General features: G+C 45.9%; 1 protein-coding gene across 3 annotated transcripts in view; it reads right to left on the reverse strand.

Moving 5' to 3' along the window:
• RAD54B (RAD54 homolog B) overlaps positions 1-27187 on the reverse strand; it is a 429314-nt gene that overhangs the window by 106731 nt on the left and 295396 nt on the right. For all 3 annotated transcript variants that reach the window (XM_069220480.1, XM_069220479.1, XM_069220481.1), the window contains one exon: positions 21124-21263. In XM_069220480.1, coding sequence (XP_069076581.1) covers positions 21124-21263 — 140 coding nt within the window. The remainder of the gene's footprint in view (positions 1-21123; positions 21264-27187) is intronic.

A 27187-nucleotide genomic window follows, 5' to 3' on the forward strand; every position in this document is an offset into this window, starting at 1 on the left:
AAGCTCTGAAAAAACTGCAGTTTCCTCCCAAGGAAGGCATTTTGGGTGCCCGTCATTCGAGGCCTGCTACCTGAAGGTACATCTGCAATGGGTTGCCAGGTGGCTGGTAAGCCAAAACCTGGAGGAAACCTATCACGGCCTACAGCCTCTGATGGCCACCACAATCTGCAGCTTCCTGTTTCCCAAACTTCTGCCTAACTCCCTGCAATCTATGCAGGTGCAAGTGGCACACAAATGCATCACCAGGGTACAGACCCTAACTTAGCATATTCCTCCACACACTCCAGGATTGCCGTTGATAGGCCTCCCATGGCACTCTGGGACATACTCAGGTGTGGAGCTTGCAAGATCAGCCACTAACCACAGCCGGTGCTGACCTTTTCCCAGGTGGCCACCTCTTTGCCTTCGAGCAGTTCCTGGTGGACCATGATCGCTAGCCGGGCCACTTCCTCACCTGCCATCAACTGCATAATAAGTGTCACACTCTGTAATCCACAAGGGATAAGGAAACTATGATTCATGCTGTCCTCCAGGCACACCTTACCATGCAGGAGGGCCATCATCTGATCACATGAATCTACACAACAATATGAAGTCATACAGGTGCTCCTTTAGATCCCTTGCATGCAAAATAAGAGGACGACATGGGAAGGGTACTGAATGGCACTGAGTGGGAACAGGCTCTATCTTCTCATCAACATGTCTCAAAAAACGCCAGATTTAATAATATACAATTTCACATACTACACAAGCATACTTGAGCCCAATGCAGCTTAACCGTTATTTCCCCATGGCAGACTTGCGGTGCCATTGCTGTAATTTGGGGGATGTAGATCTTCGCCACATGTTATGGTCCTGCCCTGCCCTCACAGCCTACTGGCACGCAGTGAATGAGACACTGTGGAAGGTCACGGAACTCACAGACAAATACAACTGGGAAGCTTGCACCTTAGGCATCTTCAAGAAGAAGTGTACAGTATGGTCTTGTTTTGCAGGGATGCCCCTCTTACTGGCCGAACAAACGTACCCTTGAATGGAGAGATCTATCTGCCCTACCATTGGCTGCATGGCAGGGCTCAGTGGGCAAAAGGGGAACAGGGGAGGGTGATGCCCTGTGATACAAATAAGCATGCCACCTAAGCAAACGCCCAATCTCAAGAGTGGGACACGCTTTTAACACAATTCTTACATCTTATGTCGCCAGACGATGTTCCCTCATGTACCTCACAGGCCAAAGGACTGCCACAGGGTTCCCTCAACTCACAAAAAGGGACTTCCTGTTACTGTAGGAGGCTGGCTCTCTATGTAGTGAGCAAAGCTAGGTACACTGTGCAGGGAGTCCGGGCAACCACACGTTGGTTTACAGAGGTAAAAACTAGACCACCTAATGCTCTAATTTTTGTGGTAGCTTGGTTAAGCAGTTAGGCTGATCTTGGAGAAGTGCAAAAGATTTGTTGTACTCACAGTATCAATAAAGCAAGACACACAGTCAAAAGAATAACTCGAGACCAATTTACAAAAATACTTCCGATTCAGATTTTTATAAAACTTTTAAGACCAAGATCATCAAAATCGGTTAGGTACTTTTTAAGTTATGAATTTTTAAACTTTAGGAAATGTGTCAGTTCTGTGCGTAATTAATCACCATAGGAATCAGTGGAGAAATATTTTGCAAATGCTTATAAAATCAGGCAATGCATATACCAATGTCTCCTTTTGCAGACAGGTCATTGTCTTGGGTGGGCCCTGTGGAGCTGAGAAGTTCAGGCAGCTCATGGTTTCGACGGGAGCAGCTGCAGAAAATCGTTGGAGCTGGTGCAAAGCCACTGCAAGGGTCCACTTGGAGAAGCAGTGCACAGGTGGACTTCAAGGTGAGTCCGGTGGGTACCTTTGGGGTGTCGAGGTTGCAAGGGGTGGAGGACCCTTAGAACACAGCTGGATCTTCGGTGCATGCCACATGGCGGCCAGATGCAGAGAAAATCGGTGAGCCAGGAGCTGTGCGCCAAGGTGCCCTTGGAAACAGGAGGTAGGTCACTTTGAGGGTCGCTTGCAGAAGAGCAGGGGCACTCTGGTGGGAGGTCCTGGTGTTTTCTGAAATCCCTTGCCTGGGATTCCTTCTGGCCCTTTTTCAGTCTGGAGTGGACTGTCCTTCTGGGTGTCTGACGCTGAGTGACCGGGATTTGGAACTATTGAACAGCTCGGCCAATGGAAGTCGCAGTGCCACAAAGTGTGGCACACTTGAAGGTTTTGTCCTAATGATCCATCAGGTGAAATTTGGTCTGTCTGCGGTGCCCGGTTCCTTGTTCAGCAGCCGGTCAGTGAACTGGACTTCACTGGTCTTTTGGTCTTGGTTGCAGGAGAGTGATGCCTTTACTCAGAAGGGAGATCTTCTGCGATTTTCAGAAGAGTGGAGGTCCTCTTGGGGTTTGTAGAATCCGTCCGATGTCCAAGCAACCCCTCTGTGGCAATAGCCGAGTCCTGGGTGCAACAGGCAGGGTTTATCGCCTTTTTCTTAGTGCAGCAGGACTTCCGTTCTCAAGCTTTGGGTCTTCTTTTTTGCAGGTCTTCTTGTGTCCTTGGAATCTGATTCTCTGGTCTAGGGTGCCACTGTATTAAGTGGGCATTTAGGGGAGTACCTAGTAGTGATCGATGGATCATCTATCTTACGGTGGCTGCACCCACTAAGTGATCACTTCCTGTGGGCAGAGGTCACTTCCCTTCATCTGATTGGCTATTCCTTGCAAGTTGGAGGAAAATGAAAATGAGGGGTTACGTTGCATGCAACACCTTAGGTGCTGGGGCTGACCACGCCTCCTGTCCTTGCTGTGTTTTCCCACCGTTGCTCCCGCCAAAAGTGGGGGTTTGCAATGGGGGGCGACCATCTGCTGCTAGCAGCAGGCTTGGAGGTCGAGTTTCAAAAGTGGTAAGCACTTTAAAGCTCACTAGCAGGGCAGTGCACATTCCCAAGGAGGGTGGTGTGACACCTCCACCCAGGAAAGGCTTTGTTCTGGGACCTAGAGAGTAGGAGCTCTGACCTCAGGGTTCCAGAATCTTGTGTGGTGGTGGCAGGCTGGTTGTGACTGGCCAGCAACCATGCCAGTGTTAGCTTTGTAAGGGGTCACCTCTAAGGTGGCCCTGGGTACATTTTGCAATAAATCCATTACTGGAACCAGCTTGGATTTATCAGTCTGAGCTGTTTGATACAAAACCCAGGGCCAAATTTGCACTGTCACACTTTCTTTTTCTCCGAATGAAAGAGGGTTGGCTTAAGATGCCAAAATTTAAATGTGTGTATGCTGCACAAGAACTTTATTATGGTAAATAACATTGTCAGCCATGCTTATGAAGGAGCCGAATCTGTGTAGAAATTAGATTTAATATTGTTAAGGAGAGCATTAACAGCACAAGGTTCACTGCTGCAGGATTTGAGTGAGTGATATGAGAATAACCAGACTGAGACCTGGGCATAGACCCATGTGTGTGAGAAGGTGTAAGCATTCCAGTAAACCCGCTACCCCCTCACACTGGGATGCTGTTGCTCCAGCTGATGGACAACACCTGCACCCCAGCCAGTGATGGGCTCATGTTTCTCCACCCGAACAGATGCTGATCTCTTGCAGGAAGATTGATGGAACAGCTAGCAATCTATGGAGTGCTTAGACCTTTTGCCTGCTGAGGGAACAATGACTGGAGCCTGAGGCTGCTGAAGGAAATGCCTCTTCCTGTACCCTTCAAGTTGACCTACTCTCATAGGCTTTATTCTTCACACATCCATCCACTCAAATTAGGGTTTGCTTATTGCAATCAAGCCCGGAGAGGTGGCAACAAAAAAACTGACAGCTGAATCACCAGTGAATGGACAGCATTGTGCATGATGGCCTAAAGAAGCAGGGCACAGGCATGAGTTATACCCATTGACAGCAGTACTCAGAGTGAAAGCAACAGAAATTGACAGTGTATTATATGTGCACAACTTCACTCCTGCAGTGCTTAGTTTATAAAAAAATAAATAATAATAATAAACATAAGTGCTGTTAGCCAAAATGTTTATTTGCACTTGCACCATCCACAACTAGCAGTGCCATCGGTTACAGTCAGACTTCTGGTGAAGAAGGGTGCAAAAGTAGTAGGTGAAATGTGCAGTAACGTTTAACTTAGCAAAATTTCTTGCTGCTTGTTCACAAGTCACTCACTCTGCCAAATCCCATTTCACACGCTTTATCTCCTCTTCCCCATCTGAGTCACACTATCCTTTCATTTATTTTTTCTCTCTTTCATCCCTCCGTATTCTCTCATATGTTCCTTCTCTTCTTTATCACTATTTTCATTTATGTCTTCTGTTGCTCTTTTTTTCACAATTTATTTTCTCTGTCCCCTCCCTCTTACTCTCATCTCCCCTCTTACCTCCTCCTTCTGACTCCCTATCTGAGAGAGGCTATGTCAGCTTCTAACTACTCTGACAGATTAGGAGCTGGTGACTTGTATCAGTCGCCACCGGAGCTCAGCTTTTACACTGCCGAAATGAATACTGAAAGAGCTGATCCCCGCTTGTGAACTGGCTCAACATAATCTATTAATCAACTCAACATTTAGTGTGTAGGGGCTCACACATATATATGTAAATATACATATAGATATACATATATATATACACAGGAACTCTGCAACTCTGCTTTGCTTCAGTGCAAGAAATGAATTGACTGCAAACAACTCAGAATTATATCTGAAGAAGCTCAGCTTCAACTTTGCATAAACTCTGCAGTATCTGTGCAGGGGTTTAATACTATGTATGCAGGGACTCGGCTGTAGTTTTACGGCCAGAGAGGCCAACTTTGGAACTGAGGAACCAGGTTTGAGTCACAGTGTCAGCCCAACATCCCCTGATTTTGGGCAAATCCCCTATTCTATCCGTGCAAAAAAATGAATGTTATCATGTGTATTGTCACTGGTTCTTCTATAAAGCACTCCATTACCTTTAGGTCGAGTTTGTGCTATATTAAATTATGAAAAGAGGTCAACTCTATCTGTGAATGATCATTACTCTTAAAGCGGATGTGGTCTGTTTATGATAGAGTGCTACTCTCTCTGCGTGTGCAGGAACTAATGTTATCTGGGCAGGAACTCACTAATGTCTTCTAGGTATTCCAGTGCACCTATAGAAGTGCAACCGACTACAGTTTTCGGTCCTGGGAGCAGGAAAAAAGGAAGTGGTATATGGAGAGCTTGACTACAGGGAAAGAGAGTAATATGAATGTAGGAACAGTCCTGAAGCCCAGGTAACTGCCTACAGACGATAGAAGTCAAAATGCACTGCAGGACATGAGAAGGAAAAAGAGGACATAGGCAGAAAAGCAAAAGACAAAGAACTAAAATGAACAAAGGGGGCTCCATGTTGGAGCCATCGGCATTTAAGCAGGGGCCAGTTGGAGGAAGGAGGTGGTGCCCAATGGCAGTCTTTGCCATTGTGTGTGGAAATTCAAACTTTCAGTAGAAGCCAGACAGTGGGCAACAAAGGCTGTGAAAACTGTACCCCTGAAAGGTCAGGTGAATTCTAGATGTGGCTCTAATTATGACCCTTTGGAGAAGTGGTGAGGCAGCGGTCTGCAGGCAGCTGCAGTTTGGATGCTACAGTAACTATATTTTGGGCAATAGGTGCTTTTTAACCATGCCTAGGGGTGATTTAGGAGATGGTCTAGCACCAGGGAACCAAGAGATGGCCAGGTTACACAGCTTCATCTTCCAAAGGATGTCAAGGGTTTCCAATTGTGGGTTACTCTGGAAAGGTTCAGGGTCTAACTTACTGGTTGACCCTGGGTGGGCTTCCCCTGGTATGAGAGAGTGGCTGAGTTCACCTTGTCGAGTACTAAGTAGGGGTTATAAGGCAAATTTGGGGGAAGCAAATCACATTTTCTTGGGGATGGTACTCGAAAAGCCAGCTCAGTGGGTAACAATCATTTTAAGAATTTTATTTCAGACAGAAAATGTTATGTCTAGCCTTCTATAGATATGGATGATCAATATGCATTATATAAATATTTTGAAGTGTGCCAATATCAAGAAATGCGATTTATGTTTTTTTAGGAAAATAAATATGGGCCAAGAATGTTAAATTCTCAAAACCAAGTGTTTTGGTTTCGGGCTACTTAATTGCTTTAATGGGAAATGGGGCTGGTTTAGTGTATTCGCCCATATGTCATTCATACTGAGCCTCAGAGTCCCTCGCTTGTGTTAATGTGAACTGTTTTCTCTGGAACCAACCTTGAGCTTTGAAATCCCCTCTTCATGAAGACATTCAAACAGTCAGAGGTATCTGCACTGTGTCTCAGCAGAGAGTGCATTAGCACACAGACTGAAGTTGACAGAGTAGTCAGAGGCAGGGTGGGTGGACACCACCAGCTGTGGTAGAAAGCTCTGGTGGTGCAGTGCCAGGTTCTGTCTATGCACAGTGCCATGCAAATCCACTTGTAAGTCTATTACATCTTCAGCTAAGAAATACCCAGGGCAAGAGGCGCACATAGCATTCTGTGAGGTGGACTGTGAAAGGTCAGCACACAGGTGACCTTGATAAGCTGCAGTGGAATACTGCAAACCGTGTGTGTCTGTACTGTGATGCACATGTCCCATCCTACTCAAACTGAGCTATATGGCAGTCTTGAGGTAGTGGAGCACAGTGACAGACTGCTCTCCGCTGCCTTTTTACGAAGTGTTAGAGTAACTGCATGACTGTTAAAGTAACTGTGTGATATGACATTAGACATTATTGTCAAACCATCACCATGAAGCCAATACTGCCTAATACACTCTCAGGCAACATCAACGCTTGGGCCATGGCAGGCCTTCCTTCTGGGATAGAGCAGGCAGCCGGGAGCATTTTACTCAGAGGCTTCCCACAGGGCCATCTTTTAAAAGTCCCTGACCCCACTAATAACTACTGGTGCCACCTAACATCAGCCACTGAAACAAATTACCTGCTGCCCAGACCCATATTTCCAAATATCATTTTGCATGCTCTGACTTTTTGTCTAGTACTTGAAAATTTTAGAAGCAAAAATACAAGCAGCCCAGAATGCAAGATGCTGTTGGTAAAAAAAAAAAACTGGACTGCCTGGTGGACACTAAATCATTGTAATGCCATTTTAAAAAAGAAAAAAAAAATGTTCTCCCTTTTTTTTGCATGCATATAGCACTTGCTTCCCCTTGTCAAGGGTAGTAAGGGCTATATAAATTCAATTACACACAATCAGGGCCACTGGAATTATATGATGGGGAAGGGCCAAATTATGTGGCAGGGTTGAGTAAATTATGTGGCATGAAAAGGCAAATTATGCAGTGAAATTTGGCACATTTTGTGACACTATTACTTCATTATTTTGTCTTTTTTAACACTATCATTGTGCAGCCATTAATTGAATCTCATTAATACCAGCATAACACCCAAATAAAGCAACAGGCTACAGATAGGTGGCCAGTAATTATTTGCAAGGTGTCTTCACTGCCCAGTAGCATCTGTAGCTGCGTATTTAGTAACTTTTGAATTGTTTGAACTAGAAGCATTTTTTTTTTCTTAAAATCTGCACATTATATAGCAGACAATGGATTATGTGGCAATAGCGGTAAATCTATGGTTATGCAAAAAGTGCTGCTGGCCACACAATCACATAATTTTAGTAGCCCTGCATACAATATCATTTGTCCTTTGTACCTTCTTTGCTTGGAAAGACTCAGGTTACAGTCAGGTTGGAAACAGGACAAAGATCGCCTTTCAAGTGCAAGTGATGCTCATCACAATGTTAATGGGCAATCTTTGTCTCAGTGAGGAATGCTCCTCACCATGGGCTCTGTGATCCAGCATTTTATGAATTATAGGTAGCTGAGCTCCACCCCTCCTTTGTAGGCACTTTCCATCAGGCAGAAAAGCTGAATGTGTCGCTCTCAGAAAATAAACTATTTTCTCCCCGAGACAAATACCCAGGAAGCTGCAGTGCGGCTACGCACGTGACAGGCGGGGCCGAAGCACTTTTAGCCTAGTGGGCGTTGCGCACCTGCCTGCTACGGCACTGTTGTATTTACGTTTCTTGGAATGCTTCAATAAAAGCATTGTATAATAACCGACAACACTTATGATGAATTGCCTGACGTCAGACGATTGTATGACCCCTGCAAGATCCGTCAAACCTATGCCTTGCCTTCCTCACTAGGCCTGACCTGGCGAAAACTGACCTCACTACACTAACGGGAAACCTACTAGTTAACAAACGGGAGGTACATGTGTATACACCTTCGTATGACTCATCCTCGTGTGGAGCTACCATCCTAATCCGAAAGGGAACCGCAAATTCACCCACTGCGTGATGATAAAGGCAGATACATAACAGCGCAAGGCAAACTCCAAAGTCGACACGTCACATTGAAGGGGCCCGCGGAGAGAGACGCAGTCTAGTCTCTCCGCGGGCAGTTTCGGGAAAAGGAAGTGGCGCGCAAGGCGCCCCACTGGGTAAAGGTAAGTGGGGGCGGGTTTTCTAGGTTAGGGTATATAAGGGGGGTGGAGGGTGGGGTCGGCCTCTTCACCGCGCCGACTTAGTGTGGGAGGGTCGTGTAATTAGGAAGGAGGAGGTAAGGAGGCAGGGCAGTCAGGTTGGCAGTTAGCGCTGGGGGGGGATATTTACAGCCAGGCCCAGCGACACGCATAGCCTTTCAAAGGGAGAAGGGCACCGGGAAGGGGAGGCCGGCTCCATTGGGGCATTACCACGAGCGTTAGAGACGGGGGAAGCGCCCCCCCCCCTTTGGGCATTTACAAGTCCAGCCAACAACCGGCGCTGGAATAGGGGGAGGCCGCCCCTCGGGCATTTTTTCGAAATAGCACGCGGAAACGCGCGTCGGCACGAGGCGGCCCCCTGGGGGTTACTGCACTGCGTGTGACGCGCTGCAGTAGATCAGCAGGCACAGGCCTTGCTGACACGGAGGCGCCGCCACACCCCAGCGCGGGGCCCCAGGACAGGGAGGAGGCGCGCTAGGGCAATACAAAGAAAAAAAAATAATGATAATAATTTCTTTTGACAATTCGACCATCATTTTTGTTTAGGCAGCTGGCCACCTCCCCAGCATAGGGGACACTACAGGGGCACCCAGAACACGGGTGTAAGCCAATTTAGGCACACAAGGGTAAAAAAAAAAAAAAAAAAGTGGTTTTAAAAAAAAATAAACAAAAGAAAAATTGTAATAATAATATAAAATAAAATTACAAAACCCATATACTTGCACAGAGATACAACAGGGAAACAGCCAGTAAGACCACAGTAGAATAACAGCAGACAGCCCGGCCGGAAACATGGCCACAGGCCACGACGCAGAGGCAGTAAGGGCCGCACAACGCGTTTTAGGAGAAGCAGGCAGGGCGGATCTACTCAGACCAGGGGTCCTAGACCAGGCCTGGGTGGGGATGACACGCCCCAGCAGGGCGGCATCGGGCGGGTGGCGGCAGCAATAGCTGCATGCGAGTCACAGGACTCTGATGGGGAGAGGGACGACGTATCTGTAGCCCCTGGGCAGGGCGCAATTGCGCAGCAGGTCCTTCACGGGACCCAGAGCCCGCTGATGTTTGGCGGTGAGACACAGGTCACGCAGGACACAGGGACAGCTAGCGCTCAGGCAGGCTCGGACCCAGCAAGCAGCGGAGGCCACCCAGAGGGGGGGGGGCTGCGGACGACAGGCATAGCAAGGAGGCAGAGCAACCCATCCCGGGGACCAGTGGGGATTTCGCTCCTCTAGATTTGTCATTCCACAGGGGGGAGGGCCCCAGCTCTGGTTTTTTTGGGGCGCCCGTAAAGAAAAGAGGAAAATATGCCGGAAGACACAGGGGTGGCCCAGGGAGGGCCAAGGCAGCGCCACGCCAGGCCAGGGGAGGGAAAGTTAAGGCAGCACAGGAAGCTGTTTCCGCGGGGGACCTGAGCCAGCACACGCAGGGGGCCTGGGATCAGGCAGAGACATGGGATTTAGAGGCCAGAATAAAGGAACAGCGTAAGGCCGTTGCAGAAACAGAGGCCAGGTGGGCACAGTTATGCAAGGACAGGGACGAGGCACAGGCCCGCAGTGAGACAACCCCAAAACCCAGTGAGGCCAGGGGGCAGGCAGGGACACGGCAACCAGGACAAGGAAGTGGAAGCGGGGTATGGGTGCCACAGGCAAGGGGAGAACAGAGACAAGAGGCTCGAGCGGCCGAAGGGGCAGTAGGCGCGGTGAAACCCGGTGACACAGACGGTCACGGGGGCAGAAGGGCAGCAATGCCAACGGCAGAGGTTGGCAAGAGACGGAATACGCCGACTGGGCGCAATACGGCCCAAACGCGTTGGCACGAAGCTCTGGAGGGGTCTGCGGCGGCCTTCTCCACATCGAGGGATCACGGACATCGTCCCGATGACACGCGTCATGCGTTTTTGGAAACAAGTGCGAGTACATCAACTAATACTAGAGATTTCGGCCAGCGAAAAGGCCAATGGGAAGGAGATGATGAACTTGAACTGGATTATGATGAGGAAGGGGATGAATGGGGGGATGGCGAAATACGAGATTGGGAGGTGAACACGGTGACAAAGGGTAGCGGGCGGGGGCGCAAGAGCGGCGCAACCTCTTCGTGCTCTGTTTTACAGGTGGCAGCTCCGCCGGAAGGCCCCACTGGTGGTCGGCAAGTTACGCCGCGTGGCAGAAGCCTGAAAAGAATACCAAGGAGTTTGGGAGACACCGCTGGAGGTAAGAATTGGTGGTCAGTGTGGGGAGAAGGGAGTGGGATAATAAAGGAGGCTAACACAAGAAGGTCCATTGGGGTAGGAGACGGGTCCGTTTTAGAGAAGGCAGGTGATAGCGACATTCAGAAGACGGTCGAGAACAAAGCAAAAGAAGGCACTGCCGGCAGTGGTCCGGCCGCAACGGGGAAGGTGGATACGGGAGAAAAGACGGTAGAGGACAAGGAAGGGGGAGGTCACAGAAAGAGACTGCCGTACATGGGTTTGGCCATGCCACTAGGTTTGCATGTGGCCGATAAAACAAAAAACAAAATATGGAAACACGAATATGTAGATGTGTTTAAATTGCTGCATAGGGACATACAGGCAAAAGAAGGGTCCAAAGAGGAAGAATGGGAACTAGCACGTAGGCCTCGGGTGCCGATAACAATGGATAACTGGACATCGGCATTTTTTTATATTCGCCAGTATATATTGTGAGAAATACCCGGGCAGGGCCATTGCACTTTTTAAATACATGGACATAATTAGGAAGGCCCAAATGCATTTTGGAGGGTTCGCATGGCTAAGTTACGATGAAGAATTCAGGGCCCGGGTGAGTGTCAATCTGGAGAAACCGTGGGGTGACGTGGACCCCGAATTGTGGATGCAATGGATGGCATCAGCGCAGACAGCGGCGTCCACTCACACGGCCAGTGGCCTGCCAGTGACTTACAAGCCCTTTCAGGCTCGCCCCGCCCAGGGAGGGGTGGGCAATACCACTAAGACAACAGGGACAACAGCGGGGGCTTGTTGGAACTTTAACAAAGGTTTCTGTTCCAGGGCACAATGCAGGTTCAAGCATGACTGCTCCAAGTGCGGGGGCCGTCATCCAGTCACCCAATGTTTCTCCCTGTCCAGCCCAGCTGAACAGTGGAGGGCTGCTAGAGGGAGAGGGGCGAATGGCCCTCCTGCGCCAAAAGGGGCCTACACCAGTTAGACTGGAATTTCTGTTGCCATGGTTACATATATACCCAGACATGAATAAAGCGCGTTTACTTGAATGGGGTTTTAGAGAGGGTTTTAGATTAGGTTACCAAGGCCCTCGGCAACAGAGATGGGCTGACAATTTGCGGTCAGCTAAAGAACGCCCACAGATAGTGCGTGACAAATTGGCAAAAGAGGTAGCTTTAGGCAGAATAGGAGGGCCATTCTCCGGGTGGCCAAGTGACACCCTGATGATATCCCCTTTGGGAGTGGTACCCAAGAAGGCACAAGGGGAATTTCGGTTGATTCATCATTTGTCTTGGCCGGAAGGGACGTCTGTCAATGATTTTATTGCCCAAGAGGACTCAAAAGTAATTTACGCGTCAGTTGATGATGCAATAAAGTTAGTTTTAAAATGTGGCAGGATGGCAGAATTGGCAAAATGCGACATTCAATCAGCTTTTAGACTGCTCCCTATTCATCCAGCAGATTTTGACCTCTTGGGCATGCAGCTGGATGGCAACATATACGTGGACAGGGTGCTGCCCATGAGTTGCTCGATATCATGTGCTCTGTTCGAGACTTTCAGCACCTTTTTACAATGGGTTTTTGTAAGAGCGAGTGGACATAGGTGGGTGACGCATTACCTAGACGATTTCTTATTTGTGGGGCCAGCGGCATCTGGGGCGTGTGGGCGGGCTCTGGACGCTTTCCAGAAGCTGGCGCAACATGCAGGTGTGCCTTTGGCTCTGGAGAAAACAGAAGGCCCCGTGCCGATTCTAACCTTTTTGGGCATCGAACTGGATACGAAAGAGTTGGTTGCCAGGTGGCCAGGTTGCCAGCGGCAAAGGTGGGAGAAATGCTGGTTTGCCTGGCGGAGGTGCGCACTTTGCGCAAGATGGACCTGAGAATGGCTCAGAGGCTTTTAGGCTATCTTAATTTTGCATGCAGAGTAGTTAGGGGAGGTAGAACTTTTTGTAGGCGTTTGGGACTTTCCATGTCAGGCGCCGTACTTCCGCACCACAGGATACGAGTATCATTGACGTTACGAGAAGACATTAGAGTATGGGAGATTTTTCTGAGACATTTCAATGGAGTGCCGATGTCTTTTGGGGAGTCGGACACGGTATGGCAAATACAAATTTTCTCAGACGCAGCAGGAGCATCAGGTTTTGGTTTGTATTGGGACGGGAGGTGGTGCGCGGAGACATGGCCGGCATTTTGGATGCAACAAGGGAGAAGCATTGCGTTTTTGGAGTTTTTTCCCCTTTTAGTGGCACTGGCAGTGTGGGGACAAGAATTAGCTAACAGGTCAGTGATTTTTCAGATAGACAATATGGCAGTGGTAGAGTTGGTAAACAGACAAAGAGCAAGGGATCTCAAAGTTTTGCGCCTGTTGCGCCAGTTCATGCTGTTATGTTTGTCTTTGAATGTTATTTTTAAAGCTGCACATATACCGGGGATTTACAACGAGATTGCAGACTCACTATCTCGTTCACAGTGGCAGCGTTTCCGCGAGTTGGCACCTGGAGCGGATCAGAACAAGACTGTGGTCCCGGCAGACATCTGGGAATGGGGGGCATGATGATCACGGGGCTGGTGGAGATGTCATTAGCAGTATCCACGCGGCCTAATTACAGAATGGCATGGTTGGAGTTTCAATCTTTTGAACAGTTTTGGGGCAGTTTCTGGGCACAAAGCTTGCCAATGCTTGAAGCCAGGACTAGACGTTTCGTGCTGTTTCTGATCGGGGAGGGTTTATCTCCAGCTACAATTGGGGGGAAACTGGCTGGCGTGTCTTTTTATGGCAAATAGTTTTTCGGTTATGATCCAGCGCGCAATGATCTATTGGGTAAAATGCTGAGGGGATGGAGTAAGGTTAGAGCGAGCGGAGACAAACCAGCAAGGGAACCCATTACATTTGAAATGTTGGAAGAGATGGTACAGGTGTTACCGGTTTGTTGTAGGGATGAATACGAGGTGGGTTTATTTCGTTTATGTATGCTGTGGATGTTTTTTGGCGCATTTAGAGTATCAGAGTTGTTGGGGGTGGGCAAGGAAATCGGGGTAAGGAGAAAAGAGGTATGTGTGCATAAAGACAGGTTGGGAATATGGCTAAGACGGTCAAAAACTGACCAGCTGGGGAAAGGCAAGTGGATATGGTTGAGAAAAGGGTGTGTGGAGTCAGCTTGTCCGGTTGAGGAATGGGTCATTTTCAAAGCCAGATGGCCAGGGGCAGGTGAAACAGGGGTTTTCATGCATGCGTCAGGGAAGAGGCTAATGAGTTACCAACTTTTACAAGTTATGAGAATGGCCCTTGGAAGGATAGGGCGGCGCGCAGGTGACTACGGAACGCACTCATTTAGGATTGGCGCGGCAACGGAGGCAGCACATTTGGGATGGGATTGGGCTAAGATCAAGGCCATAGGGAGATGGAAGTCTAGGTGCTGTGAGAGATATGTTAGGCCTTGAAGAACACGGAACAGATAGAAGAGGAGAGATAGGGGGGGGGGAGCGTAATCCAGGCAATTGTTACAATGTTTTTTCTTTACAGGCTGCGTGGCTGGGCCGGAGACGGGAAAGATGACGACATGGTTGGTCGGCCATCCGTTTGTTCATTGGGTGGCGAAATTTGCAGAGAAGCAAATTTACGGCAGATCATTGGGACTGCCCAGCAGAAGCCATGAAGTGCGTTGGTGGGGCAAGAGTGGTATGAGGTGGGGGAGCCTGCTTCCATTTATCACGAGTAACTTGCCTCAGTGGGGATGCCCAGATTTGTTATTGATACATCTGGGGGAGAATGATCTGGTGAAGCTATCGGGGCTCACTTTGATTCAATTGATGCAGAGGGATTTGGAACTTTTAAAACAAAAACTATACGGAACATGTTTGATATGGACGGAATTTGTGCCGAGAAGGGCTTGGAGAGGGGCTATCAATCATGGAGCCATAGAGCGGGCTCGGAAAAAATTGAACAGAGCTATGAGAGTTTTCTGCTGGGCCCAGGGGATAAAAGTGTTGAGACACGGGGACATAAAAGAACAAGAGCAAGTTTTGTTTCGCGACGACGGGGTCCATTTATCACAGTTGAGTAATGTGTACTATATCACAGAACTGAGACTGATGTTAGAAAGCGTATGGGGTACAAACTTGTGTACCCGGAAATAAAGAGGGTGGGGCAGCGAAACGCCTCGCGGGTTTCTCTGGTTGGCAGGAGATGGGGGAGGGTGGAGAGCCAGGTGCGGGCTTGTCCACCCTTCCAGGGGGAAAAACAAGGAATTGAAGGATCAGAGCGGGGAGGGGTAGGCTACAGGCAGGGAAGGCATGGGAGAAATAGGGGAGCATATACGGTAGGAAAATTGAAGGGAGATATTTTAAGGAGAAAATAAATGAAAGGGAATTGTTAAGTTAAAGTCTGTTTAAAAGGAGTTACAGTTAAATGTTTAAGTAATGATGTTTAAACCCTGTTCTAATAAATGACCTTTTACACCAACAAGAGTGTCACGTATGTATGTCCCAATTGATTATAGTCATGGATGAACACTGACTGACTCTTTCATATATTATGGGTTGACAAAATATCCGTAACTCCCCATGTGATAACATGGGGTGATGATTCCACTGTGACCCTCAACCCAGACTCAGATAGATCACCGGAAGCGGCTCCGCATAACCCGGGCGCGCCGCCCGCCACAAGGGCGAGAACAGCAGATTACGGGTTTGTAGATATATGGCTGGAAAGACACGCTACTGAAACTGAGGAAACGTCTTCCAACGGGACACTCGACATCGTCCAGTTTAGACTACTGGGTGCTAATCCACAATGTGGGCTCTTGGTGAGGGAAGTGATGGCCACGGCTAAAACACTCTCAAATCAAACACCTGTACTGCTGATCTGGGGATCTCGGTCTCCGCTGCCAACCAAAACATGGCGTCTCAAGCCGATTGCACCGACAGATGTATTCCAGAAACTGATACTTAACAATATCCTAGAATACTTCCAAAACAACCTTGTAATGGTCCCAGAGGTTGGCGCAAAAAGGGAGGCCTTCAAAGCGGTGGAGGATTGTACACAGCCAAACAGGGTGGAATATTGTGGTCACTAAGGAGTGAGCTTTGCACATTAGAACTAGAGATTAAGAATCTGGAACGGGAATGGATTAAAGTACCTCCACCCACATTGCTGCTCAGCATAAAGGAGAAGGTCACAGAATACAACGAAACAGTCCCGAGAGAAATGAAATATACAGGCAAATATGCCATGGCAAGGAAATATGGCACAGGTGAAAGGCCCAGCGGGTCTCAAGCCAATCGAGTGCGGAAAGCCTGGGCTGGCAATGATGTTGTATGCGTTACCGATAACTTGAGTTCCCTGCGATGGGAAGCTGAAGACATCACACTGGGCTTTCCCGAAAACCATCGTACTCTATACAATTCCAGTCACTCCCGCCACACTCCTTAGCAGCCTACTTACAAAACTGAGCAGCAACCTGGCTGAGAGATTCACACCGTAAAAATCTCAAACCGCCCTTCACAACTGAGGAGATCACAAAGGTAATAAGCGGAATTCAGACCGACAGAGCCGCAGGACCAGAGGGCATACAAGCCGAGTTCTATAAAGAATTCACTGACATAGTGGCCCCTGATCTCCCGGCACTGTCAAGACAACCCTACAAGACAAATGTCCTCGCCCTATCCCTGTGGGAATCGCTAATGATCGCCTTACTAAAACCTGGTAAATCCCCAGACCAATATGAATCCAAGCCACTATCACTGATGAATACTGATGTAGATACTAGCCAAACTCTTAGACAACCGTTTGCTCCCACTACCGCCCCATCTCGCACACCCAAATCAAGCAGGTTGTGTAGCGGGGTGCTCCACTTCCCACAACCTACGCACACTCTGTGCACTCCTCGACCAGGTGAACCCAGACATAGAAGCTGCAGCAGCGTTTTTAGATGCCACTAAGGCATTCGATTCTTTGGAGGGGTCTTAACTTTGCTCTATACTTGAATGCATGGGCTTCCACCCTTAACATCTTTGGTATTATTGACCATTACAAAGTCTCCAAACGGCTGATTATGACTCTGTATATTACTGCGCAGGCAGAAGAATGCTGCCCTGTGCTGTGATCACGACGCGACTGGGAGGAGGATCTCCAGACTCCCTAACAGACAGATAGTGGGAATTCTGCTGTGCGCTGCCCTATCTCCTACTTGTAAACTTTGTTAAATAGTCTTTTGCTACCTTCACAGACTGTATCACATTCCTCACACATTATGGAAACCAGCCCTGCAACCCACCTCTTACTGCATATGATGTGGCGCTTAAGATGCCACCTTCCTTCTTTTAACCTAGAATTGTCCAGATCCACAGCTTCTGGACAAAGATTATACTATGTCGGAGATGGTGGGAGAGCCTACAATGTCGGAACCAAAGTTAGCCCTAGTGGGTTGGGTGTATGCGATTCCATAATTGGTCTGTAGACTAGTGGCGATCTCCCTACTGTAGGCAAAATGTCCGATGGATTGATACTGGGGTATAGGCAAAGCACCTACACATCTTGCTACGATGTCTGAGCTCACGTATTGTAATGAACAGTTAGAAATCTATGACAAGCTCCAGTATGAGGGCTTCTTTTCCAAGGACATATGGGAACCCTTTCGTACATATCAACTGCACTGTGCTAAAATGATCAATTGACCTATCTTCAAACTTATCGTTGCCAGAGTCAGCTCTAGAATCCCAGCATGGTGCAGAGTTACCACAGCCTGTAACGGCGGAACACCTTGCTCAGCCTTAGATCTACTATTTTGCATGTAATGAAAGGGACAGTATCACAGCATTGCACAATGGACTTGCTGATCTTTCCTCTGTGTTGGGGATATACTATAGCTCTATCCATTACATTAATGTCAAGTATTACCAGATCTGGAAAGTTATTCAACTGTGTTCACAAAACTTAATAATAAAAAATGTACCAGGCACACTTGCTCTCAGTGTACATTCACAGCAAACTTACTCTTCACTACAGTTACCTCCATGCATTGTGCCACTACTGACACACACATATTCAGCACATCTCATCATTCATGTGTTACCTAAAAAGAGCTATTCGTATCAAGGGTAAATTCACGATCTTAAGCACCAGGTTTCAAAACTGTTACACACAGCCATGATGCATGACTGAGGGAGAACCTGAGACAAAATTCAGTGATCAATAGATCCTCAGAGTCTATAGAAGTACCAAGTACTTGATTGGGCACTAACAGTCCTCCTTGTACTATCTGCATGAACTCGTCTCCAATCTCTAAGGAGCTCTTTTCTAAAAGAAGTCAAAGAGTCCCAGAGGGAGAGAGATCCCAGATTGCGATCAGAAGAACTGTATTTCTTCAAGAGCCTTGGGATCACCATCTTTGCTGTGGATGGGGAAAGGACATTTTTCTTCACAAGCGCAGCAAAGCTGGGAATCAATGCCAACAAAGATCTTGAAGTGGACTGCAGTTGCATCTCCATAATGATGAGGCTCAGGATTGAGGGCCCTCAACCTGCATATTCATCTTCTCTGCCCTCACCCCCCCTCTGAAATACATTTTGAAAAAGTAGCAATGTCATCTATAGGAAATAATATTAAAGCTAAACAGGCTGGAGATGTAGGTATATAGAATAGGTAGGACAAATCCAATGAGCCATGTCTGGAAGGAGCAGTGGATGGTGGTGTTTTTCACTTCTGCCTTCATGCAGAGCCTGTATGAGGAGTCCACACAAGAAGACGCTGGATGTCCTGGGGCCAAAGTCATCATCCTGATAATCATCTTCAGTTTAGGTGCAAGATCCAGAGGCGCAAGCTGAACTTGAAGAGGGTCTTCTTCAGAAATTACAATCCTGACAACAAAAGTGACTATGATGGTGAAGCACAGAAAGCAAGATGCGCAGAAGCTGAATGGGAAAAACTTGACGCCAATCTATCAACGACGACCCTCTTGAGTGTGGTGAAGAATGCTTCAGCATTATGTGACTAGGCTGCAAGGATTGAGACTCTGGTCGTCTAGGTGTTACAAAAGAGGGCTACTTTGGTGGATGGAGTCCTTTTGGTGTTAAAATCACAACTGTTGTAGAGCTGATGTTGAACCAAGCCTCAAGGTTGAAAAGTATGACACAGAATGGTATTCTCAAGAGTGTCCAGAGTGATGATGATGCCTCCTCTCCATAGATCTCCCTTTTTGGGAGTCTCCGATAGAACAGCACACGGATGCAGGCCAGCCAGAGAAGGTGCTTCTTCTGTACCTTTCTGGCCAGCCTGTTGTGTTCCCTTCCTCTGCACTGAGATCTTCTAGCTTCCCTCTCATACGAATCCCTTCCCAGTCCTATGCACCTGTCTTTATTATGCTTAATCAAACTTGCACACCTTGACCGAATGGAAGGAGAGGAATCAGACCATACACACAGAATTTAGGTTGGGGCAGCTTTCTTCCTCTATTGGGGGATCAATTTACAAAAAAGTGAAGACCTGATGTGGGAAGAGTTGGTATATGGAACACAACACTTCAAACACACATTACAAGTGGAATGAAGAGTGGAGAAATGTGATCCTGAGGAGAAACCTAAAAAAATAGGGTGAACAACCCTTGAGGTGTTCCGAGTTCCCCTCAGAATTAGCCTGAAAGAAGAACTGAGCAGGAGAGGCAATTTCCAGTACAGAGCACGACTGGGACATAGAGCCCACTGGCTTCATGAAGGAGCTGTACATGTTTTTTTTCAGCCTTGTGCACTTTTGATCTAACAGGTCCTTTTTCCTTCATGTTTCTCCCTCCAGTTTAAAGGGAGTGACCGATGTCATGTTTTCAACACAGTTGTCCCTTGATGCTACAATGTTGTCTTATGAAGTGTCTATGCTTAATAAACAGAGAGATAAACATTAGACAGGAATCTGGCCTGTTAATCTATGAAGGTTGGACCTGCATTCAAGACTAGGACAATGGTGGTAATGTGTAAAGGAAGTGTGTTGGGGTCCCCACAAATAGACTGGAATATTCTACTTTTATGACTATGAGTGAAGACCTTATGATGCAGACCCTGAAATGTATCTACTGTGACTGATGTTCGGGGAGCAAGTGGTAGCCACTTCCATAGTGGGCACCAATAATGTCCTTCCTCCTCACATTAATTTGATATTTATTCTCACATATCACAGTTTTCATTACTTGATGTTGGTTGGAGGCCTTAAATTAACTTAACTGTGGAGCAAGATATTCCATCTGTGACTCTAAAGTACAACACTTGCCGATCATTTTATTATAAGTCTTTGTTTATATTAACTGCACAGTGTGTCAACTTTCATATTTTTATTATCATATTAACTTTAAATTCCTATTTGTTTTAAACAGCTGACCTTCTAGAAGTGAGACATTTGAATAATACCGATAAGATTGGACAATCTTTCTGTATCTGTTTAAAAAACAACTGTAAAAATATGTTTATCTTAATATAAATTTTCAGTTTAATTGGGATTGGCGTTGAACAAAGTTTTTTGTTTTCTTCTTTGTTTCTACAAAGTGAATGGAAGTTCACATTATAATATACAAAATCCTTTATTATTTTGTTATATCTTATTGTAACTTGAAATATGATGACTGAGTAGAGTGATGTCCTAGTCCCATGGTTACTGTTATTTACTACCTGGTCAATTTGTTCGCCTAGACATGTATACTCTGAAATTTAGTATTTAGGCGCAACTCTAATTATTGAAAACATTCAAAGATCTTTTTCCTGAAAAGGTCTGTTACGCTTGAAACAGATTAATATATAATGTTATCACAATTGGGTGTTTACAGTGTGAGGACCCCTCCTTTATTACTAGATGGGCAGGCGTTTATTTGGAAAGTATTTTAAGAGTTGAGTCATGATCCCCTGAGCATCAGTGCTTCATCTGGAACAGAACAAGGGCAGTGGTCAGATCTCTGCTCACAGGCCCAGAGTCGCGCTATTGAAGGTCGGGGAGCCGAATATTAAGGCTGCACATTCTTGAATCGACCTCATGGCATTTCTAGCCACTATCAGGCATTTACTGCCCATTGATCTCACTCTTGTGGGTTCCTGCTTTCTCTCTCTGTGACAGAGTCTCCTCTTTCTCTTACTTGTCTTTCTGGTTTGTTTGTTTGTTTTCCCCTCTCTTCATCTTGGTCAATGACTGATGCAGAAAAATAAGCGTCGCTCCCAATAAAACATGGCGGTGGCACCCAGCGGCTCAGATGAAGCATTGGTGTGCAGCATTTACCATCCACTGAAAGTAGTGGCTTCAAAGAACCTCAGAGACCCGCACTGCGTTAACACTGCAGCCCTCACACGTGGAGCCCACGAGGTGGACAAGTCTGAAAAGAATGAGCCAAGTAAATCAGGGTGCAGACAAACTTACCGCGGAGGCCGATGGCTGTCGAGACCGGATAATGGGCTCTTCATAGATCTTCTTGTATGTGCTCAACGAGCCAAGGATTCCCGGGTTAACAAAATCAATTAATGCATAAAACTCCTGAAGATCATTCTGAACTGGTGTACCTTGGGAGCGAAAATGACATCCATAAAAATCATTGCTTTTTTATGAACACATGTAGTCATGCTGTGCGTATATTTTACATACTAATATGCTTTATTTATTGAAAAAAACATTGTATTAAACTGCTATCAATTCATATTCCACTACTCAGTACATCTAAAGCCAGACTTGACAAACTCATGGCACATGTCCTCACTTAGGCAAATCATAATCAGCATCATTACCATTATAAATATTGTATTTATTGGCATGGTTTCATGTAGTGCAGAGCAAACCCTCAAGGATGTGAGCAACAGACGTAAGTACTATACCACACAAAGTACAGAAAAGCGGCATGAAACATGCGGCAAGGATGATGCTATCCACACAGAATGCACACAGCACTAAGAGTATCTTTAATTCCAAGTAAAGATATCTAAGTGCGTTACACTGCCGAGCGGAGGCAGCAGCGCTGTGCGGCGGGACGTGCGTTGAGTTGAAACGCTCCCAGGTCCCTGGGCGCACCTCAGCTCATGAGAGGTGCCAGTGGCGTTGCAGGGGAGACCTTGAGACTAGACGTCCTACGCCTATTAAAGGGACACTTACGGTCGCACTAAGCTGGAAGGAACCTGGAGGCCGAGGAATGAAGTTTACATTGGTTTTTAAGGCGCTGAATGCACTTTTTTGGTTTGCCTATAAACAGAAATAAACTTCCTTATTAGAAGCAAAAGTCAGTATGCATTCCCTAACCCCGACGGATGTCAAGAGCATAGGCTTATGAGAAGTTTCTAAACATAATTTGTCGTAACAAAAAAAGAAACAAAGAAAAAACACATTATACCGAAAGGGTTTTTAGAATGTTTCATGGCTTCTTTACAGGAACTGACCTTTGCTTGGCCAGTATTTGTGTAGGGTTGCCAATGAGAACAACTTTACAGAATAAACAAAATACATGATCAATGCATATCTAAAAAACATTCTAAAAAGTAGAATTTTAAAGCGCGTGGTTTTATTCACTGGATTAAATAAAAATCGTAACGCTTTTTTGTTTGAACGAACTCAAAGTGCCCAGAACAATGACTTCCACAGGCGACACTGATTAATCTGCAGCGAGGGGCAGATGGAAAGAACATGCTCTAAAGTTTGTACAGAGCTCGAACGAAGGTCACACAATCAGCTCCAGGGCACTCCGCTCCATGCTGCTGTAACTGTATTTAGTGGCCAGATATTCATACGGAATAGTAAAAAGAACCGGCAGATGCCGTGCTCTAAATTCAACTTTAACAACGTAAGAGGATGCGCCTCAGAACATGTTGAAAATATTGCCCCAGCTTCATTTTTTCTATGCATAACCGCATTTCTCGTTCCCTCGAGGTTATTCTAATGCTATGTTTAAAAAAAAATCTTAAGTGCAGATCTAGACACTTGTTTAAGGACTTTCTAGAGACAGGTTTTACTGTCCCCTTCTATAATTGACAAACAAGCACTTGCAATGCAATAGGTCTCGCATTTTCCCAACTTAGAGCACATAGGCATTGTAAATTCATAACTGTACTTCTCTTGCCACATAAATTGGTCAACCATGCCTCATAATTTCATCTTTTCCTGCCATATAATTTCAGTGGCCCTGCATACAACTAAAGCACTTCCATTTACCATCTTCATCTACCTACAGCAAAAAAATAAAAATGTTACCACTTTGCATCCTAATTTAAATCTGCCATGCTGCTGCCAATAGAATGCCACTTTCACCACCCCACCATCAGAGTTGCTGGCTAGCTAACACAATTCCCCCAAAAAAGACAGCCACAGAGGAGAAATAAACTAGAAGGGTCAGCCAATCATATCAAGAGTGTTCAAACAATCATAGCGTAAACAGGATGTTAAGTTGTCCCAAATTATGGTCATAATTGTAGTAAGGAGAGATAATTTAAACATATACAATTATCATATAAACCTTTATCAGAAATAAACTTTTGCCATTAAACTGTAATGCGTAAAATAGCCCCTAGAGGGCACCATTACAAAAAATATCATTTGTATGAAACGTGGTCACGTAACCATATTGATAGCCCCTACACGGGATAACCCCATGAAAAACAAGCATTTGCAATGCAATAGGTCTCGCATTTTCTTGAGTTAGAGCTACTGGCACTGTAAATTCATAACTGGACTTTTCTTGCAACATAAATTGGTCAACCCTGCCTCATAATTTCATCTTTTCCTGCCATATAATTCCAGTGGCCCAGCATTTAACTAAAGCACTTCCCATCTACATTCTTCCTCTATATTAAAATATATACGATTATCAAATACACCTTTATCAGAAATAAACTTTTGGCATTAGATGGTAATGTCAAAACACCATAACAAAAAAACATTTTGGCTCATATTGGAGGGTGAAAGGAAAGAGGGAGTCGGAAGGGAAGATTGAGAGGACAAGTGGCGTAGTAACGCTGTCATGGGCCCTGCAGTAAGAAAGGAAAATGGTTGACTGCAATTTCGGTAGGAAAATACAGCAGTAATTAGAGCTGTATGAGGTCCATAGGTCTCTGGACCCCAATACCACTGCACCTGTTGCTCCACTGATAACTAGGCCTCAGGAGAGAAAGCGGATGGGCAGAAAAAGTGAAGCGAAAGGAATTCAACACACAAAAGGAAGAAAGAGAAGGGGTCGCAAATAAATAAAAGAAAGAAGGGAATGAAAGAAAGAAAATGAAAACACAACGAAGAAGAAATAGAGCAAACATGTGAGACAAAAGAAAAAAGGGAAGAAGCTAGTGAACAAAAGATAAAGAGGAAAAAATAATAAGAAGTGTGGCTTCCACATACAGACGGGAAAAGAGGAATTTATAGTAAAACATGAATTGACAGATAAAGATAAGAAAAACACCAGAGCAAGGAAGGAATAAAAATCTATTAAAAAAAAGTGAAAGGACGCATACCAAGACAAAGGAAAGAGCAAATAAAAAAAAAGAATGAATGAAGGGAAGAGAAAAAAATAGTGAGAGAATGAACTCCTGATGAAGAAAAAAGAGAGGAACGAAACAAAGAAAGAAATAACCAAGTTTTTGTGATTTTGAAAGAGGAGGTAGCAAGAGGGAGAGGGAAAGAAAAAAAGGGAGGAGTAGAAATAAACATTTGAAAGAAAGATCAAAACTGTTAATGTGTGGATTTTAAGAGCTAGAAAGAGAAAGAAAACATTAAGAGTAAACAGAGCAAAGGAAAGAACAGAGTGAGATAGGTGAAACAGACCCTCACAAATATAGATGGCAGCTAACAATAGATTTAATTGGCTCCCCCACGTACTCAAAGAGAAGTCAGAATGTGGAACAGAAGGGGGCACTGCAGAATAGCAGGAAGTGCATTAGCAGAGTTGTTTGTGAACCCCAATACAGCAATATTGGGGCACTTCAGATCAGGATTGTGTGTATAGAAAGAGCTGGGTGCAAGCTCTTTCTGACTGTAAGAACTGAGGTGCTTTTGCAGACAGCATGTGTGGGGTTCCGGCACGGCTGAGGGGTTGGGCGTGTGTGAACTGAGGGGCACTGATGGAGCTGCAGCCGAGGGCCCAGTACTGGAGCAGCAGAGTGTACTGACTGCAAGAACTGAGGTGCTCTGGCAGACAGCTTGTGTGGGTTTCCTAGCACTGGCACGGCTGAGGGCTTGGAGTGTGTGAACTGAGGTGCACTGATGGGAGCTGTGAATGTGATCCCAGTATGGAGCAGAAGTGGGCACTGTCTCTAAGAATTGTGGAGCCCTGGTAGAGCTGGGTGCCTAGGCTATAAAAGCAATTACAATTATTTTGGGGGCCCCACTAACCTAGATGACCTAGACAGAAAGATAAGTTGTTCTGAACGTTGTGGTGGTGGTCCCATTGTCCTAGTTATAAGCAAGAATGTTTTCTAAAAGTAATGCCCTGCAAAGCATTATGGGTCGAGTTTCCTGAGTACAGTGAATATTGCAGTATCAGCTCTCCCGCTGTGCTGAGAGAGCCCCTTTCAATTTGAGCATTTCTGTTTTACATTAAGCATTCACCAATTTCACGTGTTTTAAGGGGAGAGCCACAAGAAATGACTCTGATTAGGTAACTATTAACAATGTGACCAACGGTCCAAACCTGCTGATTGAATTTGCGCTGTTGTGCCTGTTCATGCTGTGAGCGTCATGGCCGCCATGCAGCATGAAGGAGAGAGACAAAAGATATAGTTCGCCCACGCTGAAGTATATCAGCAATCATGCAATAATCCATGTAAGAGGGGCAGTCTGCAAGGCGTGACAAAAACAGCCTCACGGCGGGACAAACGTAAAGCATTTATCAGTGACATTGAGTGATTTTTGAAACGCAAGCCCAGGAACGAATGAATGTGTTGGGCATGAGATGGGGGTGGTTAAAAGACCACAATACTTACAACAGGTCTTGCATGCTCGACCTAAAAAGGAATTTACTGAGCTGGGCTTGATTCAGCCCATTTCACTCCCACCATATCAATAACAGCTGCATGCACAGCAGCAACCACAGCTGTAATAGCAGAAGAGACTGCAACATTGATCTTATCCGGGGCTAGAGCAGAGACCTCACCCAGAACAGCAGCAGCAAGAACGCTAGCAGTTGGAACCTCAGCAGCAGCAACTACAACTATGATCAATGCCACAAATACAACAAGAGCTGCATCAATAGTTTCAAGCAGAGCAGGGACCACAGTAGTGACAGCAGCTTCCACTACAGTCAATGAGTAGCTCGTGAGCTACTGGTAGTTCTCCAGCTACTCACAAATAGCTCTTTTTTAGTTGAAAAAATACATGTACCTCAAGACTGAAAAGTGTGGATTAGAGAAAAAAAAATGGGTGTATTTTCAAAACTCAAGACTTGTTACTAATATTAACTTGGTGCCAGGGTCATTGCAGCTTGGTCTGTTATGTCTTACCCACAGAAAGGCATTCCACAGTGACAAAACATTTTTTTTACATTCATGCTGGAAACCATGCATGACGCACTAAGATGATCACTGCTGGCAATCCTGCATGTAGTGGGTACTAATGTAATCTTAGCTGATGCTGTCAGTATTAAAACTCTAAAAATAGTAGCAGCTTGGGATGATGTGAATGGGACAAGAGACGATCTTACTATAGAAAAGGTTGGAGACCCCTGCTCTAGAGCTTTCCTGAGCCACAGGTTTGGATTTCTGAGCTCCTAGCACTAAGGGCTCAAGTTATGTGCCAACCTGAATCAGAAAATCAGTTGAACTGCAACCCACACACAAGGCGCCGGGCAATGTTTGCATGTCTTTCAGGCAACATGCAGTGCCTTGAAAGGGGGACAATTAGTGGATCACCACTCCTCTTTTATAAATGAACACGCTCATGGGCCACTAGACTAACTTATACACATTTTTAAACATTTATTTAAATCTAAAACCCTAATGTAGTGCAAAGAAGCTGGATTGTCACAACAATGAACACGAACAGTATAGTAGCAAGGAAGTTTATGAGTAACAAACAACAAAAAATACTTTAAAATGTTGTTATGGAAGCTATAGCATTAACACCTTTGTTTACTACTTCTAATTGCTATACTAGTTCTAGCACATTAGTAGCATACTATAATAAAAGTCTATTTTGAGTTTCAAAGATGATTCACATCTGGATGTCGTATCTCAGAACAATAAGCTCACAAAGGCTGATATGTGTGCTTGTGATGAGGCACAGTCTACATCTATACTGACAAAGCAGCCAATGAAGGTCAAGAAGCTTTACTTAACATGGTTGCATAATCGGGTCCCCTCTGCCCTTCTGCCGCCTGGCGTGCATTACTCTCTCTCTTCTATCTCTCTATTCTGGTTTCTATAGAACAGTGGTTCCCAACCTTGTGAGTTCCCAACCTTGTGACATCTGTGGACCCCCACTTTATCATTATTAGAACCCGGGTACCCCCACTGAATCATTA

This window comes from Pleurodeles waltl, chromosome 2_2, assembly GCF_031143425.1.
Source record: "Pleurodeles waltl isolate 20211129_DDA chromosome 2_2, aPleWal1.hap1.20221129, whole genome shotgun sequence".
In the NCBI taxonomy this organism is placed as follows: Eukaryota; Metazoa; Chordata; class Amphibia; order Caudata; family Salamandridae; genus Pleurodeles; species Pleurodeles waltl.